The following is a 19,743-nucleotide window of genomic DNA, read 5'->3' on the forward strand; positions in this document are numbered from 1 at the left end:
CAAGTCATTATTTTCTAATATATAGAATGACTTCATTTAAATCCTACACATTGAACATTAATTACTGGTGAATTCTATACTATCAATCTTGTCCAGTAGCTAATATTTTTAAAATATCCAATTAAAAATAATGTTTACATAATTTTCATGGGACTTTCTAAGTAAAGGCTTACCAGACTAAGATTTTATGAATGGCACTACAAAACTACAGTGTACAAATTTATCTTTAAGTGATAAAATGTTTTAATGTATTTTAATTTAACCTTGATGGATCGTTGAACAACATGACGCTAGGCCTATTAGGGCATATTTTAATACATATGTTATCGTTAAATCTCCTGAGCTAGTAACTGGTGACTTTACGTCCGGTTAACAACATCAAAGCAGACTTTTTACATGAGTAATTCTCAGTAAACTTCACAGCCACAGGTGTATCGATCGCGAGCTGTCAACGAACTGGATAATGACACGCGCCTGTGACGCGGCGACAAGTGTAAACTGGACATATTTGCCACCATAACCTCAAAAAGCAATAAAAGAACACTAACAAAACTTATTTGAAATCAACTTGGTTTACAAACAGATACAGAATGCTAAACAATAGCATTAAAACATTGATTGAATACTTGTAAACAAAAGTTGTTTACTACACAGGTCAAACCTAAGGCTTATGCAACCGATCTGGTGCGACACATGAATGCATGTTTAACTGTATTAGTTTGATCATACCAATCAATAATGCACTCACAAGACACAAAAAATAATCCAATAAAATGTTCCCAGTGTTAAAAGCATCGTGACATTTAAGCAAACAAACAATTTTTTCAACATACCGGTAGACAGCTTCCTCAACATGTGTTTTGCCATTTTTCTTTTCGGAAGTCAATAAGTGGAGAGTTCCGAATGGATGCAGCGCCACCTATCAACACTGACAAAATAGCCTCTTTTCGCTGCAGAAAATCATGCAAAAAGTATGTTCATATGATACATGACATGTATCTTTGTGAATTGAAATGGATTACCGTTATCTACTTCGCTTTATTTTTCATCACAGGTAATTATGCAAAAGAAGCCATAAGGGATACAACTCTTGTGTACGTCGTCTGCTAGAACAGTCGAATGCTTAACTCGACTTGCACAAGCCCTACATTTTGAAGAATAACAGAACATAGCAGGGAAAGCTTATCTAAAATTATCCTACAGATCACATGGATAACATAATCGATCATGACGAAATTGAGACATCTTTTGATTTATCAATATATGGATTATAATCTAAATTTCATAAAAATGCATCAAGGGTAGTCTAGATCTAGACTAAGATATTAATAAATTACAAAAAAATATTTTTGCGATCTTGCTATGCAAGGCAGCTTAAATTAAAGGTTATATTAACGTTACATCCCTTAAGTTACTGCTAAAGTGTATTCAGGCATAATCTTATATTAACAAGGAATTATAAGAATATAATGTTTCAATTTGATAAATCAAACTTTTTTTAGTCAAAATAGTAGATCTATCTAGATCTATTAAGATTAAGACCTAAAAGTCTATCTTTTCATGAAACATATTGCTAAAAATCTATGAAAATATTAATCGTCACAAATGTAGGCCTTTTGAAGAAATATAGAGACAAGATAAAAGATATAGAGTCATGATAAAAATATATGCAGACAAGGTAACCACTAATAAAGCCAAATGGCGTCATAAAAGTACGTTTAATTTTGTGTAAAAAAAGATATTAGAAATTCGACAGTGTCTAGGTATTCGGACTGGGAAACGCAAGTCCATTTTTTTTTTGTTTTTTTTTCAGACAAATTATCGATGATATTATGGAGCGCCGTTTTACTTTTTATTTCCATTTGTCGATGCTTTCATAGGGCGCCGTTGTTTTCTTTTTCTTTCCATTTATCAATGATAGAAGAAAGTGTAATCTCTCGGACGGTACCTTTTTCGTAACCAGCGACCTTCATATCCCGAGGCACGGGTGTAATGAATAGAAAGAGTGTCCGACTTACGATCACTTTATCCTAATTTGATTGTAAGATATTTTAGATGCTTCAAAAGCATAAAGGAATAGGCCCTCCCTCTATATTTATATTATATTGATCGATATTAAAATAATATAATATGATCACATTGAATACCAATTTTTACAAATCGATATGATATTCTGGAGCGCCGTTTTACTTTTTAATTTCCATTTGACGATGATATTCTGGAGCGCCGTTTTACCTATTATTTCCATTTATCGATGATAATTTGATTTAAACATATTTTATTTGCTTCAAAAGCATAAATAATTAGGCACAACATTACTAAGGCCCTCCATCCATATCTATACTATATTGATCGATAATTAGTATATATATATAACATGATCACAATAAATACTTTTTTACAAATAGATGATATTATGGGGCACCGTTTTACTTTTTATTTCCATTTGACGATGATAGTATGGATGGTATTATTGTACGACGTTTTTCTTTTTCTATTTATCTATACTATTATGGGGCGCCGTTTTTTCTTGCTATTTCAATTTATCGATGATATTATGGAGCGCCGTTTTACTTTTTACTTCCATTTGTCGATGATATCACATACCTATTTTAAATGATACTGTATCACTCAACGGCGTTAGAATAGAAAGCAAATTATATCGAACGTTATTATTAAATTTGGAAAACTAATATTAACCTACTGTGTCACCCAATGCGAAGATTTACATCTAAAATACAATAATCTTTGAAAACATTGCCGAATTCTGTCTGTATTTGTGATAGCGCGGAAATGACTTAAATGATCAAGTGAAACATTTACAATGTATTTTAACATTTTCTAGTAAAGTCTATTATTTAAAGATGTAAAGATAATTTTTTTTCGCTGTTTAGTTGTAGATGGTAGATCCATCTCAATAGAAATCTCCCACGACGAGACATTTGTTTCGGAAGGTACGTATTACTGTGTGTATTTTGTGTATGTGTAGATTCTCTTCTTTTGATGACGTCTTCACTCGATTTCTTGTTGAAATCAAATTGAATTGTTTGTTTCTAAAACAGGCGGTGATGACAAATCGACGAGAACGATAAAATTGCCATTTCTTTATTGACGAATTTCGAGTTTGAGTGGTTCGTAAAAACTAAGTTTTACTCTCATCATAAACTGTTTGAGTGGTTCGTAAAAACTATGATGGTCATTGATATTTCAAATCTTGCAAATAGTCAAAAAGTCTAATAATGGGAGTAATATCAATGAACAATGCCATTAAGGCCTTTTTTGAGTGTTTTAAATAATTTCATAGTCTATTTGAATCGCATGAAACGGACACTGTCTTTTTGTCGGGGTAATTTGGAAACCAATACAATATGTTTTCTCACAAAAGAAAACTAAAACAAATAATAATAATAAAAAAAAAATATTAATAAAAAAAAAAAAAAATCGCTGGTTTCAATCGATATTTATGTGTAATGTATACTAAAAACGTGTGTTAGTTTCTTTTCTGTTGAACATAACGCAAGAATTGTGATTTCTGTATGTCGGAAATCTGTAGTTAATTATCATCGGTACGGCAATAAGGAGTTGATGTAAAACAATCGTAACCACCTCTTTAGTTCAGTTTTTGACAGTGAAAACAAAACAATGTAACGTATTTCTTTTATTCAACTTGAGACTAGTTTCCCTTAATACCTGACACATTTTTTTCATATGGATATCATAGACCCTATGACTTTTAATGTTTGCCAAGTGACACCCACTGTCCATCCACAGAGAATGAAAACACAAATTACACATGGATGTAAATTCAAAGTCTTGAGAAATTATCGACTATATTTTATCTCGATAACTCCGACCCTGATTTAACCGGTCTGACTCTCAACCCTGATAAATCATAAACTATATTTATCTTCATGCCTTCGACCCTGATTTAACTGGTCTGACTCTCAACCCTGATAAATCATCAACTATGCTTATCTCCGACCCTGGCTAAACTAGTTGGACGCTTAGCCTTGATTAATCATAAACTTTATTTATCTTCATGCCTGCGACCACCACTAAACTAGTCGGTCGCTTAACCGTGACAAATCATAAACTATATTTATCTTAGAAACTCCGACCCTGACTTAACTAGTCTGAGGATCAATCATAAACGATTTCAATGCTTTCTACTCTAACTTGACTAATATGATGTTGATAAGTATGCAGGTATTACTAGATCGATATATCATTATGAAAAACGCATCATTTAAGTGAAAGATTTGCGAAGTTTTATGTCTTTTGAATGGTTTTATCCGACGAAATATGTTATCAGTGCAAACTTTTATTTTCATATCCTTTGAATGGTTGTACCTGATAAGATATTTTGTCGATAAGAAGTTTTATTTTCATGTCTAAAATTGTTTCATCTGTTGAGATATATTATCTATAGATGATGCATATACATATTTATATAATTTACATTAATGTTATTAATAGATGATGCATATACATATTTATATAATTTACATTAATGTTATTAATAGATAATGCATATACATATTTATATAATTTACACTAATGTTATTAATAGATGATGCATATACATATTTATATAATTTACATTAATGTTATTAATAGATGATGCATATACATATTTATATAATTTACATTATTACAGAGATAGACGAGCAGGAGGTCATACCGACAGTTGAAGTGTTAGCAGGAGACAGACTACACGTTATAAAGATAGGAGAAGACCCGATCAAAGACTTCCACATACCACCCGAGGTTTTCAGTAACCTATCCCTATCACTCGAGAACAAAGCTGTCGGTATGAATAAGTTATACAAGAAATATAAAACGTCTCGTGATTGTAAAAAAATGTATATATCAATTAATAGTCAATATGGTTGCCAACCTGAACTAAGTGACCAGAAACTAGTGTCTCCCTGATCTTCGCCATGTCGCCCCGCAAGGGAAAATGAAAATAAAACCCACATGACGAACCCATTATTCAAATTCGAATTATAGTAAACGATTATTAACAACCGCCATTTGCATTTCAATGTAAAAACATTTTAATAAGTATTTTTCCGCACAGGGGCTCAGTTTCGGGTTTCTGAGTAACATATGACATCAGTAAACAACCACAACACTATAAATTAAGTATTCCTATAACTTCTGAAACCTTATAAAAAATCGGGTTTCGATGTATAAGAAAAGAGCGATTTTTATAAGGTTTTAAAATGTATACGAATACTTAATTTATAGTGTTGTGGTTGTTGACTGATGTCATATGTTACTCAAAACCCGAAACCGAGCACCTGTGTTTTTCCGTATATAAAATCAAATCCGGTCAAAATGCTTCTATCGTGTGATGAAGACAGTTGTGAGCATAACAAGATGGCTATCTTCTGGTTTGATTATTTGTATGATTCAGTCTCTGCTACATCTTTCCACCACTACAGAAGAACATGTTAGCATCAACAAATTATTAGTAATTCTAAGAATCTACATGTCCAAACAAACAATGTGGAATGATACATGACTAGTTTTAAAGTTTAAAGTTAAAAAAATTTCCTATATAAATGTTCCGTAAGGAATATTGTGAAATTGGGGCCTGATTGAGTAAATGTCATCTACTTCGTCAACTAAACCCGCCATAAAAACCTTGGTTAAATCAACTACACCCGCCATAGAAATCTAGGTCAAATCGACGACATCCTCAATACCAATCTAGGTCAAATCGACGACACCACATACAAATCTAGGTCAAATCGATGACGACCCCTGCCATACAAATCAAGTCAAATAATCGACGACTCCCTCCATAAAATCTTCGTCAAATCGACAACGCCCATCATGCAAATCTTGGTCAAATCGATTACACTCCTTCCATACATATCTATGTCAAATCAACGACACCCTGTCATACAATTTTAGGTCAAATCCGGGTAAATCACCTTCTCAAATGATAATTTACTGAGAAATATTTACATTTACACTGCAGTCCCACTATATAACTCTGCCGAGCTGACTTCAAATCTTTATTATGACGTCATTATTATAGTGACGTCATAATTGTAACGTCGGCGATAACGAAAGATGGCTGTTGAAAAGGCTGTTCTGTCTTTGACGATACTAATTTTTTTGTTCATTATCAGAGTAAAATTCCTGGATATAGTCTTTCAAATTTGTTGTCAAATGTAAGTGTAAGCATAGAACTGCTTTCATTTGGAAGTTATGGGCTGATGAATGCCAACTGGACAAAGGCAAATTCAACATGAAGCGCTAGCGCGCTTTATCAAATTTGCCTTTGTCCAGTTGGCATTCATCAGCCCATAACTTCCAAATGAAAGCAGTTCAATGCTTAATTACACTGCAGCCTCACTATATAACCTTACCAAGCTCACTTGAAGGTTACGAGTCCATAACTTGCAAATCTCTATTATGACGTCATTATTATAGTGACGTCATGATTGTCACGTCGGCGATAACAAAAGATGCCTGTTGAAAAGGCTGTTCCGTCTTTGACGATACTAATTTATTCATTTATCGTAGGAGCAAAATGCTTTGATATAGTCTTAAAAATCGTTGTCAAATGTAAATATAAGCATTGAACTACTTTCAGTTGGAAGTTATGGGCTAATGAATGTCAACTTGACAAAGGTAAAGTCAACATGAAGCGCTAGCGCGCTTCATTTAATTTGCCTTTGTCCAGTTGACATTCATAAACCCATAACTTCCAACTGAAAGTAGTTCAATGCTTAAGTATCAAAAATGTCTGATATTGAGTGCATTTCATAAGGAAATTAAATATAATTCCAAATGAGATCATAAAGCAAAATCAACAATATTGTTATACCTGTCACTCTGTACAAGTACAAGGGAAAGAATTATATTATGGTTATTTTCAGTAACAGAGTAGAAAACGGAGATGTCGATGATGAACAAATATCAAAAGTTAATTTTTTGATCAGTTGATGAGACAATTGAAAAAAATGCTAATTAGTGAAAAGGTCGACGAAATGCACTTCATTTTCATATGATAACCGAACGCATATTATTCCTGAGGTCCTATAATTATCACGTGCTCTGATCTAACTGACACTGTCAATGTTTAAAGAATCATAATAAAACTCACAATATCATATCGTTGTTTATTTCAGAAGCAGAAAATGAGACCGACGATACTAATGACTTTATCGAAGAAGCACCAGACAAACAGCCTTCGTATCCTAAAAGTGAAGTCATACAAAATAGAAATAGGTCAAGGTTAATGTCCGTTATGACCGGGAGTTATCAAGCAACCACCGCCCCGGATCCGACTACATCCCCCAAGATGAACATAATCAAGACGTTTATAGCCAATCGCCGCCGTCGACACAAAAGGCAGGTCGGTTTGGATATGAGCAACATAGCAAATGAGGGATGGGCTAACAAACAAACAACGCCTGCGGCCAACTCTTCCTCTAGTTCAGGCGGGGATGGGTTTCAGGTAGGCCATATCTTAACTACAACCACCTAACTGTCCATATCATCATTAAGAAATATTATCAGATGTAATATTAAATGTGTATATGTTAAAACCTAGACTATTCCTTAGTTACGAAAATCAGAAGTGTCCGTGACCGTTTTTCGGAAATATTTCGATCAGTGCAAAGCAATAACATTACTGTAGGCCAAATCAGAATGAATTTAACCGCTCGTGTGTAGAACGCTGTGCTCAGTTGTCACTCTCACCCACGTAACTCCGTGTAGAATTCTTTACAAACACTAAGGTAAACAATGTTTTAATACTAGGAAATGTATATTTATAGAATATTTTTTAGGATATATACTTGCTCATCACTTAATCTTAAACCAACTTTCAATGTTGATAAGACATTCATCACGTTTTACAGGTGAAATATAGGGAATTATCGACTTAAAACTGTTAGTCAGTAAAACGTGTTTCACAATTATTGTAAAATAGATAATGAATATATATATGTATTATTAATAACGGTAAGTCAATAAAACGTGTTCCACAATTATTTTAAAATTGATAATGTATATATTTATATTAATCACCATGTTCTAATACCGTATTTATTCGCAAATAAGCCCCTGTCAATAAATAAGTCTGCTTATTCATTTTGCAGAATAATTTATCTTAAAGCAGTTAAAAGTGGCTCACAAATAAGCCATACCCAAACGTAATTACAAAACTTTTACACAAGAAGATGGGGCTTAATAAAGGATACGTACGGTAAACTGAGAAAGGGAACAATTTTTCAGGATAAATACAGAATATCTAAACTAGATATTATGAAAAAATATTCTAATTTTGTTTAGGTGATAACAGAATCTGACCGTGATAACGCCAGAAATGCTCAGCTGAAGACCATACTAATCTTCACCGGCTCCACTCTTCTCACAGTATTAATGTTCTCAGGGATCATGTTCTGTTTCCTTCGGGACCCAAAGGCCTGTATCGTGGCCTTTGGGACTGGCTGTCCATGTCTTTTAGTGGTGTTTCCATGTGTGATGAAATGTCTGGATAGATATCTCAATCCGGCCCGGATGGTGAAGGAAAACCTGAATAGGTACCTACCAGGGGTAATAATACACGAGGATGGCACGCTAGAGAAGTATAACACTACTCCAGAGGAAATAGAATGCATGAAGGAAATTATTAGTGAAGTTATGGAGATGTAGCAGAATGAGGATCACACGCAAAGATCTTCTATGTGACATATTACATTAGAGACAACATATTATCTTTTAATTATATTAGTAAATTGATGGAGGAACACACCCAGATGTCTTCTATGTAATATATTACATTAGAGACAACATATTATATTTCAGTTATTTTGATAATCTGATGGAGGGACACACCCAAATTTCTCCTGTGTAATATATTACATTAGATAAACATATTGTATTTCAGTTATATTAGTAAATTTCTATGTAATATATCAAATTAGATTAAACATAAATTATGTCATATATTATTAATAAGCTGATGGAATAACACACAAAGACCTCCTATGTAATACATTACATTCGATAAAACATAATGTATGACATATATCATCGATAAATTGATGGAGTAACATAAACAATGATTTTCTATGTAATGTATTACATTAGATAAACAGAATGTATGTCTGAAATATTGGTAAACTGATAAAGGACACACACAATGATCTTCTATGTATTAGATTGTCATTAAGGAAGTATACGTTATCAGCGTATTAGTATTACCCACAATGGTGTTAACTTTTTTGCTATTGAAATGTAGCAGATTAACAATAGAAGAAATATGATGTATGAAAGGTATAATTGGGGAAGCCGGAAGTTGTAACAGCCGAGAAAGAATTTATTGATGGCTTCTACAATGAATATATGTTTTAATAGAGGAAATTTGAGTTATCTCCACAAGCTTTAAAAATGATTGATCAGTTACCGATTATAGGATATTAAAGGCAAATGTTCTATTTTAATAGAGCATATATAAAACATCTTATATCAATGTTGAAAATAATAGAGAAAACTGTAATTTATTATCAAAAGTCATAGAAATTACAGATTAAATAAATCAAACATTACTGTTTAAATAAAGAAGAATATAATCTATCTCTGAAATTGTGTTGAAATCAGCTAAGAATGTTCTTATAAAGAAAAAGTAATGGGAATGTTACAGACCAAATGAAATAGAATACGAATGTTACAATATAAGTAACGAAATGTATATAGGAAGTTGTGTTATAGTTTTTATGTAAACGTATCATTTTGTTACTTTTACATTTGTTGTGATTCCATTAGCCTCGTAGTTTTTCGGATACTGTAAGAATCATCATGCCATTTCTTTTCAGTCATCAGTATTACTTCAATGAACTTTGGTAATTACACATTAACCCCATCCGGTAACCCCAATGAAATAGACAGTTTATCTGTAGATTATGTTTTTCTTCGTTATAAGCGCACTCGTGTCTAATTACTTCAGAATTTCAAAACATGATAACGCAAATGTTTGGTTGACAATCTTTATAAAAAACCTGTTGGTAGGAACATGCTATTGTTTTATCATGTCTGATATCATAACAACAATACGAAAACGTTTTGATTTTTTCCATATATTTTAATATAATAAGCTCAATACATTTCAAATGGCATTACATTAAAACCTCAACAAGTGAAACATCAATGTTATCACAATTTTTAGCTTTCAAGATAACATTTTAAACCATTTTTATCTTGCGTTTTTTAAAACACGCGCGAATCATTTATTCAATATTTATATATACACATGTATCAGCATGACCAATAGGCACTAGACATGTTTTTATCACTCAGAATGAAAAATGTAGTCCTAGGATCCAGCCACCAGATTTTGATACATGTAGTTGGGATAAAAACAAAACCCTCATAATTATGGGAAAACTTGTCCCAGCAGCAATAAATGATATTCTGTTTAAATCAGTTTTAACCAGTTTTATCAATGTTACATACCTACAGTGATTTCATTATCTTAAATTTTCCAAATTTCTCGCTATTTAACTTAAGGTAAACAATCTTAGTGAGGAAAATTTTCTAAAATTCTGTAATGATTTTCAATCAATTAATGTTGTTTAAGATAAAGATCACTACTGAAACTGGTGCCTGGTCACATTAGATATATTTTTGGAGACATGCATTCTTCCATCTTAATGATGCCGCTGAAATAAGGTACCGTGATACAGTAACAGTTGATGTTTAACCCGTTAATATATAGGTAAAACGTATTTGTTAGTTCATTCACGTAGGCACACAGTAAACCCTTGTGATTAGTCGCAAAGGATATCGGACTCTTTACAGATATCTGTAAAAACCTGTGTTACTTACAGAAGGTAGAAATGTCAAGTTTGTATTGAAATCTGAAATCCCCTCCATAATTACTGTACGTTTTTGTTTTGCTTTTGTGACAGTATTCATCTTTAGTCATCTTCACGAAGTCTAGCCATTTGCCAAGTGAGTCATTTTGGAATTTGTCGTATCTTGCAACAAATTCCTCTGTAATGTTTCTATATTGGGAAATTAGTTCAGGCTTAAATGCTTCTTGTAGCATTCCTTCTAGTTTAGTGTGGATAAACTCAATAGCCGAAACAGAAAGTCTGTGTTGTATTCCTTGCCATACGTCACTGCGATAATAGATAACACTACCTACACAGGCTATGAAAACCAACACGATAGTAACAAGTAGAACTATAGCCATTAAGTTGAAATAGAATGCCAAGTTGATTTTCTTCGATATGTCTGTGTCATTTTTCGGTATTTCCCGTTTGTTTAATATACTTGTACGTCCCTCGGTCGACATCATCGCTTTAGAAGAGTCCGCAAGCCAATGTGGAATGTTAACGACCTCTTCCAGGGGATGTTTTTCGAGTTCACTGGCAATTTGGTCCTCCATGTTGAGGTATATGGATACTACCACTTCGTCAGACGCGTAGTTCGTGAGGTATTTCATTATATGAATGAGGCTTTTGCATTCTATGACGTCCTTTTTGTGTTCATTGGCTGACGTTTCACAGAAGGATGTGTTGCAGACTCCTAAAGGAGAAAATTTTTCTCTAATTTCATGGAAAAAATTGAGAGCGATTTCGTGTTCCCCTGACTTAGTCTGCAATAGGAGGCATACATCAGAAAACTGCTCTCGGAGCTCCGTTGCCCTCTTGTCCACGTCAATAAGGGTATGATCTAGTGGTTGCCGCGTCTTACAATAGTTACACCCTAACATGTGACATTGTCTACAAAACCATTGTATGTCGTATCCCGGATGGTCTACACAGGATTTGTGTTTACTTTGCACTACAATGTTATACAACCTCGCGTCAATGTCCGATATACGATATGCTTCATGATTCTGACATGAAGATATTTCATTACTTTGTTCTTTGCACCTGAAACAGAGCCATTTCTTACATTTTAAACAAAGAAATGGGGCATCGATGGTCCCACAGAGTTCTGATTCACATGAATGTTTGGAATTTCTCGTATCCAAGAGCTGATGGAAGTTGATAGAGCATTGAGGTAGCTGTTCAACTTTGGCATCCAGGGATGGATACAGCTTCCGACATATTGGACATGGCGCCATTCGCTTTCCACAGGCTTTGTAGTGGTTCTTGATGCAGATGAAGCAGAAAGCGTGTCTGCAGTCAAGTTTTCTAGGATCATTTAGACGACTGAGGCAAATACCACACTCCAAAAGTTTCTCTTCATCTCTTTGATCTATCAGGTCCGACATTTCTTATATTTCTGCAACATATAACGTATTGAGTACGTTATGAAACATCATTTAATTTCAAAATAACACATAGATATGTTACTAAATAAATAAATAAAAAATCTTTCATGAAAAACTTTGTAAATTACCAGGTTCTAATTGGATTTCTATTATAATAAAATTATAAGGTACATGATACAGAGGTATTTAAACATGATTATACAAAAGAAAACAAGATATTGGCTTCTTTCAATCAAAAACAAATTTAGAAATTAGACGCAGTATAGCCAGTTTATGTTTATGAATATCTTATTTATTCATGATAAATCTTGTATCTTTGTAAAGTTAAATCATAATTGATAGAAGATACATAATAGCAGCAATTAAGATGAAAACATTACTCTTAGACAAGTGACGACTGTCTGATTCTCGATAATGGTCCTTTTCGTTAAATGTATTATTGATGACAAACTGTCTTGAAAAAATATTTCCCGAAAATTACACATGTAACATTGTAGATGACAAACTATTAATGATATCGCTTTGTCAGACAATATGTAATTGTACTATTATATTACATTATTGTCTTGGCTATTTTTTGTTGTTGCCTTCACAATATTTGTGATTTTAAGTATGCAATAAAGAATTGAACTTGATTCAATGTCAATATATCTATAACATAGTGCATATCTATATATATATATAGTCTAGAGAATCGCCAAGATGAGACGAAAGTACTAAAGCCGTGTTATTGAGTTTTTTCTTTATGTAAGAATCGTACTTAGCAATTTTATTGTATATATATATATATATGTATTAAATTACATGTATATAATATCTTCTAGCTATAATTCAATGAGACGCAGCCCAAACATCATTCAATACTAATTGTTCTAAACTAAAAATATAAACATGACTCACCATTTCCTCATCCAGCAAATATAAATATTTGCACGAAAATTCACATGACACATGACAATGACAATTGTCTTTGTGAACTTATCGTCCGAGCTAAAGATTGTGTTCAAATACAGAAGCACACCACTGTACCTATGCAACGCACACACACGTTTTATATTGTACCATCCAGTTTCCTTGTGCCACGTTAAACAAATGACCAATGACAGGGTACCCCTATTTTAAGATTAATCTATTTATAGCCTCCTGGTTTAACCAAATACCTATGTTTTGAATACATGTGTATAAGCTATTGTAACAAGGGTACTTGTTTACACCTACATATACGGGACTCCGCTTTACTGCCCACAGTCTGACCCGTTAACGATGAGAGTGGAAAGGAGGTTATCGACTAGTAGTTCTTTTAATTATACACAAAAAAGATACCACAAATCTAGATTGTTTGGAACTGTAGAATCAGACATATCCTAGAGAAAAAACTATCCAGCCTAATTTTATTAACTATTTTTTTCATATGCTATAGGCAGGGGACTAGTGTATATATACTAGCATTCCCTATAAGGATTTCCAGTATCAACATTGTACACATGGTCTATACTGGTAGCCTTTCTCTAGAATTAATATAATTTTGAGCTGGATGATTTTGTCTCTCGGGCATGACAGACAGACAGAGTCAAGAGATTCACCAAAGAGGTAGATAATCTAGTATTACAATTTAGCTGAGCAACTTTTAAGAGGCTATATATGGAGACAAGTCTTGTACAAATCCAGTGTCAAAGACTAGTAGGACTTTACCATAAGTCTATGGGTAACACATACATTGTATAACAATATAATTAGTCTATTGGGTTTCTTATCGATAGCATAGTATTATGGTGTTTGATCATGACGCACGTTTCGTAAAAAATCATATACACTGATAGACAAGTCATTTCTTAGCATACTGTCACACATAAGGAAGTATATTAAATTGAGAGTTAGATACAGTAAATAGAAAAATAAATAGATATTGGCAACTTTAATTCAAAATGAGAGCTAAATACTGTAAATAGAAAAGTAAATAGACTTGACACCTTTTGATAAGAATTGAGATATTGATACAGTATCTTATTTAAAATGAGAGCTTAATACCGTAATTTGAAAATTATATACATATTGGTACTGAGAGATAGATACAGTAAATAGACAAAATAAAAAGATATTGCAACGTTTAGTTAAATTGAGAGCTAAATACAGTAAATTAATAAAATGAATGGATAAATATGAATTGATAATCAGATACAGTAAATTTGAAAACAAATAGATATTGGCACCTTTTGATATAAATTGATGGTTAGAAATGTAAAAATGGAAATTAAAACAATATAAACAAGAGACTTTGTACCTACCTTAGAACTGATTTTCTTTTGTCCTCGCTGAGAGAAACTTACCACCTAGGTAACGTCATTTAGGTACTTTCTCCGACAGAGTTTCAATACCGAAATTGAACATTTTTTGTATTTCCAGTAAATTGTCAGAAGGTATCTTTTGTAATTCCGCCTCTAGTTCATTTTCTATCCCATCAAACGTTTCAACGAGTACCCTGTCAGAAGCATAGTTGAGGAGAAAGTGTAGGACTTTGTTGAGATTGTCACATTTATTAGATCTTAAAACGCAATCGGTGTATACACTTTCAAAATATGCAGAGTTCAATATATGAAAATGACAGTTACTTTTGATTTTAGACACTCGGTCTTTTGTTACTGAATATTCCGATATCATATTTCCCAGCTGTTTCTTCTTTTCCTCTATGTTGAGCCTACATGCACTTGACCTTTTAGCGATGGTGACTACGTTGTGATGGGCGTGCCTATAGCAACACAATTCACAGCCTATCACGTGACATTGGCAACAGTACGAATCTACGTCGTTATTTGAATGTGTTGGACACGAGGAACTTCGACTCCTTATTACAATGTCGTACAGAGCCGGGTCGATGTCAGATGCTTTTTCTGCTGTGTGTTTTATATCGCTGTGACCTCCCCGTCCACACGAAGCAATCTTACAGGAAATACACAACCATTTCCTACAGTGCAAACACATCCAGTGGGCACTGTCTTGAATCACACAGAGCGAGGATTCACATGTATCACCACAAAGGTTGATCGACGAATCATCATTTTCACAGGCATTAGAGTTTGTCTGTGTTTTGTCATCGTCGCCTACTTCCAGTTCTGTCTGTACTTGTTTAGTTCCAATAACCTCTCGGACTTTCTCAAGTAGTAGACATTTTCCTAGTTCTGTGGTAATCCGTTCTTCCAAGTTCGAAGACATTTCCACGACGACCTTCATGGATCCATTTTCCAATACTTTCGAAATCAAAAGTATGAGATTTTCACATTCATCGAATCCGACATTACAATGGTCTAAAGATGTGTGGCAATGTGTCACATCGACGAATTCCTTACAACACGAACTAAGTTCTGTTAGTGTTCTTTTGTTCTCCGTGTGCTCTTTCTGTTTCTTTTTTAATGAGGTGATCACCATCTCTAAATAATCGCGACATTCACGTGATCTAGCTTCAAGAGTCACCAATGGAACATGGCCCACATGAAAGTTTATTTTACACAACTTACATGCTAACAACTTACAGTGATGGCAGTACCACTGCACGTCCTGATTTATATGTTCTCTGCACGATTTGTGTCTGCTTCTGATGACAATATCAAACAAACTAGACTCTAGTTCATGTTGTTGAAAAGCCTCATGAATATCATCTCCATTTTTCTTGCAAGTCTTGGACTTGCAATCACTGCAGAGCCATAAATGACACCTAATGCAGATTACTTGTGCAGGATTTCCCTGACAACCGATATACTCGCAGCACTGGCCTCGGCGTTCTCGTAAAGACAGAATGTGACGTAACGGCAGGGGACATCTCGGTAAAGAATCTATGGCCCTATTTGGCCTTGTCCAATATTCTGTACGACATATTGGACATTTTCCATTGTTTCTATCACGTGTTTTATAGTCTGTTTCAATGCATTTGAAACAAAATACGTGACCACACATAAGCTGCCTGGGGTCTATGAATTCCGAACGACAAATCCCACATTTTAGAATTTCATCCATTTCTGTTTCAGAAGTGTTCATGATTTTAGATTTCCGGTTCAGAGATTCCTTAAGTACGTACTGTAAAACATAAAGACAATTATATAGGACGATTGTCTATTACACTATGAAAGAAATACTGTAAATCACCTAGATTTTGCGAATTTGCCTCTTCAGACATATTCGCAAATACACGATATTGCTTACGCTAATCTAGAAAAAAATCTTAATCGCAAATGACGAACTATTATGGACTATGTAAAATATCTATATTGCTGAGTAATAGCTAAGTCACTATCAATATATGCTTTCGTGCAAATAATTTCAAGGGATTTGAATTCACGATTGACCCTCCTTGCAGACAGTATTTACGCTAAATATAAGTGATATACAGTATTTGCTATTAAATTTCGGATCGACTACAGTAAGTGATGTTCACGCAATGTAATTCTAACTTCCATTGTTTAATATATCACAATATGGTGGTTGCCTGTAAAGCCCTGTCATTAATTACGACTACTATACATGTCATCGTAAGCCAATTCTCTGGTGTACGGCAGGGCTAATTTAGTTTTATCCTAAAATCTATCAAAACAATGCCGAATGCTGTCATATGACCTGATTGGCTACCGTAAATATGACACCAAATATGCAGATAAATCTTGTACATTGAATATATACTACAATGTAGCACAAAGACAAAACATGTTCAAACTTTGAGGCACATTTTAGTTATGTCAATATTTTACGGAAGTTATACACCCACCTTTGGTCCAAAATTGTTTCGTAGGTATTCGGTATATTATGTCGAATAATGATGGTCAAAATTTCATAACAAAAAATGCTCACGTAAGATGTCCTTTATAGCAGAGAGAATCGTGTGCATATTAATGACGTAAGAACATTGTCAAGTCTCGTACATAGGACTTGATGGTCTCGGGTTGTGGAAAGAAAAGTTACCTTAAAACATGTATTAAAAAGGAAGAAATGTAGCTACATGGAAAAATACAGATTGTACGTAATAACAAATAAAGGTTTCCAACATTATCAACAAGTTATACAATATATGACACAGTGCATTATATGAATATAACACCTGTATGAGGTGTTGTCAGCAGAAAATCACATTTGTGTTATCTACCGTGATAGGTAACAAACGGCAATCGTGTAGCTGTTATGAGAACGGGTACACATGTGTATACATTAACACATCGAGCAATAATTTGTTAGCTTTTCCAATGCTGATCATCTATTTTTTTTTTTTATTTATGTTTTTTTTTACTCAAATAAATTCATTTTAACAACCGAATACGTTTTCCTACTGTGTCAGTGAATAAACTGCTCTTCACTTGTTCTTCTCTTTTGTCTAACAGTTCATAAGCTGAATATAGTTTATGTCGGACATACCTTCGACCTGAATATAACAATGCTTTAATTGCTGTTCACTCTTCAGAATTGACGTCATTCGCTTTGCTACTGTCTGCCACAATAATAGCACAATAACCAAACGACCTCTTTCCCAGTCTGTCGTCAACCTCAAACTCAGATTTACTTCCTTCCCTAATGCTAAGGCTGTCTTCCTCTTATCGGTCATAGTATTACAGAATTAGGCCATTCTTCCGAACGTAAACCCGGTGAAGATTCAATTTCCATTTCTTAAGCTGACTAGGCTCTCCTATTGCCGGTCTATATATCATTTCACAATAACACCGGCCAAGCAAACTCTTCCACACTCTCTCTCCAAACCTTAAGCTCTAATATATTTTTCCTATTTCTTAAAGCCAACAATGCTTCCTTTTGTCTGTCACTTTATTGTTTCCCAAGTACACAAGCCAAGCAACCTCTACACCTTTTCCCAAAACACTGAGCTTCAACCTTCCCACTAAGGTGATTTTACTTCTCGACCGAAAGCTAACAATAATTTCTTCCTGTCTATCCCAACATTTCAGCCCTAAAACTAACTCCCATCTAGTCAATTCTTTAACAAAGTTGATAGAGGTATGTGACTTGATTACTTAATTCTTCCGTTCGTTGCCATTCATTTTCGTTTTACCTTTTGTGTATTCATATATTTACTTACATGTGAGTCAAGTAGGTCTCTTGCCGATCTCCCACAAGTCGACGTGTTCACCCATCGTTACGTTTACAATACAGTTGTAAGCGGTACAGTGGTATGTGTCGAATAGTTGCAGGTGGATGACGAAGAACTATATTTACACAATGAAACCGGATATCCGTTTTACTTTTTTGAATGTGAACTATCTCACTCTACAACACGAACCATACTAGTTTAGTCTGCCGTAAATAGTTTACAAAAAAGATTAGTGATAATATTGTCTGTATATTTTCTAGTTCTGATTTTGTTTTAGCGGGTATATAATGCACGATACATAGAGAAATACAACAACTAAACTAGTAGATTGGAGGGAGGTTGTTACGTTGTAAGACATAACCAGAAGTTCAAAGATATCATTGGAAAAGGAAAATAATTATAGATAACAATTGATTAGCATTTTCATTTTAGGACTCGTATTCAATATTGCTTTAACTAGGCAAATAATATAGTAGGTCTGCCAGGATTAACGCCATGGTGATCTTTTCGTTAACTGATTCCAATTAGTATGGTTCAATTAACTTTATTCCGAAGACAATGTTTTCTCAGAGGCTAGATCAGTTTACCAGTGGTAGGCTGGTAAACGGTTACCACCAGAATACAAAGTATTTATTGGAAATTTTCCCTGGTGTTTCAGCTAACAAAATGAAGGCCGCCCAAATAATTATTTCTGTATATAGCTGATTGACAGATCTTGTTGCGTATTTATTTATTTGTGCGATAACCTCTCGGTGACTAAGCCACGTCCACAATCATAAACTCAAGATATATAAAACATCAGTTTATTGGACAGTAGTTGCGACTGTCTTGGCACCTAACTTTAACTGTTTTTGATGATACGTCTTTATTTTGGTACATGCGCCCAGTATAAGAACCATGTAACTAAAGCATATCATCTGTATACTTTGAAATCTCCGCGTTTATTATTTATCTACTTAAATAAAAACAAGAAATATCTTTTAAAAAGTTAAACGGCATAGTTTTAATGCTGGTGGTTATAATGTAAAACTCCTGGTGGAATAAACTAACGAACTAATTAATTAATGCGCAGTTTCAACACGGATAACAACATTATATCAGTTTGAATCATTTTTGGTGATAATAAGACTGCATTTGAATCAGGAATATAATTTTATTGATGTGTCATTTTAATAGATACATCCACTTATTCAACTTACATTCAATCTTAACTTTGTTTCGTTTTTAACTGCATATCTGCATTTTGCATCTACCGCTACATTGACCAATCACATACTTCATCTTGACCAGTAACGCCACCTGTCGCGTCATATCCGGGGCCAAAAGAAAATTATACGGCTATGCCGAAAAACAAATTTTCAACCCATAATTCACATTTCATTATACAAGTAGCTGAACACATGAGGATCTGCTG

The 19,743-nt window shown here is 33.8% G+C and overlaps 2 protein-coding genes across 4 annotated transcripts; one reads left to right on the forward strand and one right to left on the reverse strand.

Annotated features, from left to right (window-relative positions):
- The first annotated feature begins 911 nt into the window (after positions 1 to 911).
- LOC117315409 lies at positions 912 to 8,729 on the forward strand. The gene is made up of 5 exons (XM_033869591.1): positions 912 to 1,054; positions 2,895 to 2,954; positions 4,658 to 4,810; positions 7,149 to 7,477; positions 8,317 to 8,729. The coding sequence occupies exons 1-5, from the start codon at positions 982 to 984 to the stop codon at positions 8,677 to 8,679; spliced, it is 978 nt and encodes a 325-aa protein (XP_033725482.1). The 5' UTR covers positions 912 to 981; the 3' UTR covers positions 8,680 to 8,729.
- A 1,316-nt stretch (positions 8,730 to 10,045) lies between these two features.
- Positions 10,046 to 18,436, reverse strand: LOC117315408 (tripartite motif-containing protein 59-like). Of its 3 annotated transcripts, none has more exons than XR_004529698.1 (3): positions 18,318 to 18,436; positions 14,536 to 16,318; positions 10,046 to 12,261 (listed from the first exon to the last, which is right to left on the reverse strand). XR_004529698.1 is itself a non-coding variant. In XM_033869588.1 (3 exons), the coding sequence occupies exon 3, from the start codon at positions 12,248 to 12,250 to the stop codon at positions 10,844 to 10,846; it is 1,407 nt and encodes a 468-aa protein (XP_033725479.1). In that variant the 5' UTR covers positions 12,251 to 12,261; positions 14,536 to 16,318; positions 18,318 to 18,434; the 3' UTR covers positions 10,046 to 10,843. The 3 variants fall into 3 exon arrangements, 2 of the variants coding, with proteins under 2 accessions (XP_033725479.1, XP_033725480.1); XM_033869588.1 differs by having other exon boundaries at positions 18,318 to 18,434; XM_033869589.1 differs by lacking the exons at positions 14,536 to 16,318; positions 18,318 to 18,436 and adding an exon at positions 13,151 to 14,525.
- Positions 18,437 to 19,743: the final 1,307 nt, after the last annotated feature.

The sequence above is a fragment of the Pecten maximus genome, chromosome 17 (assembly GCF_902652985.1).
Source record: "Pecten maximus chromosome 17, xPecMax1.1, whole genome shotgun sequence".
In the NCBI taxonomy this organism is placed as follows: Eukaryota; Metazoa; Mollusca; class Bivalvia; order Pectinida; family Pectinidae; genus Pecten; species Pecten maximus.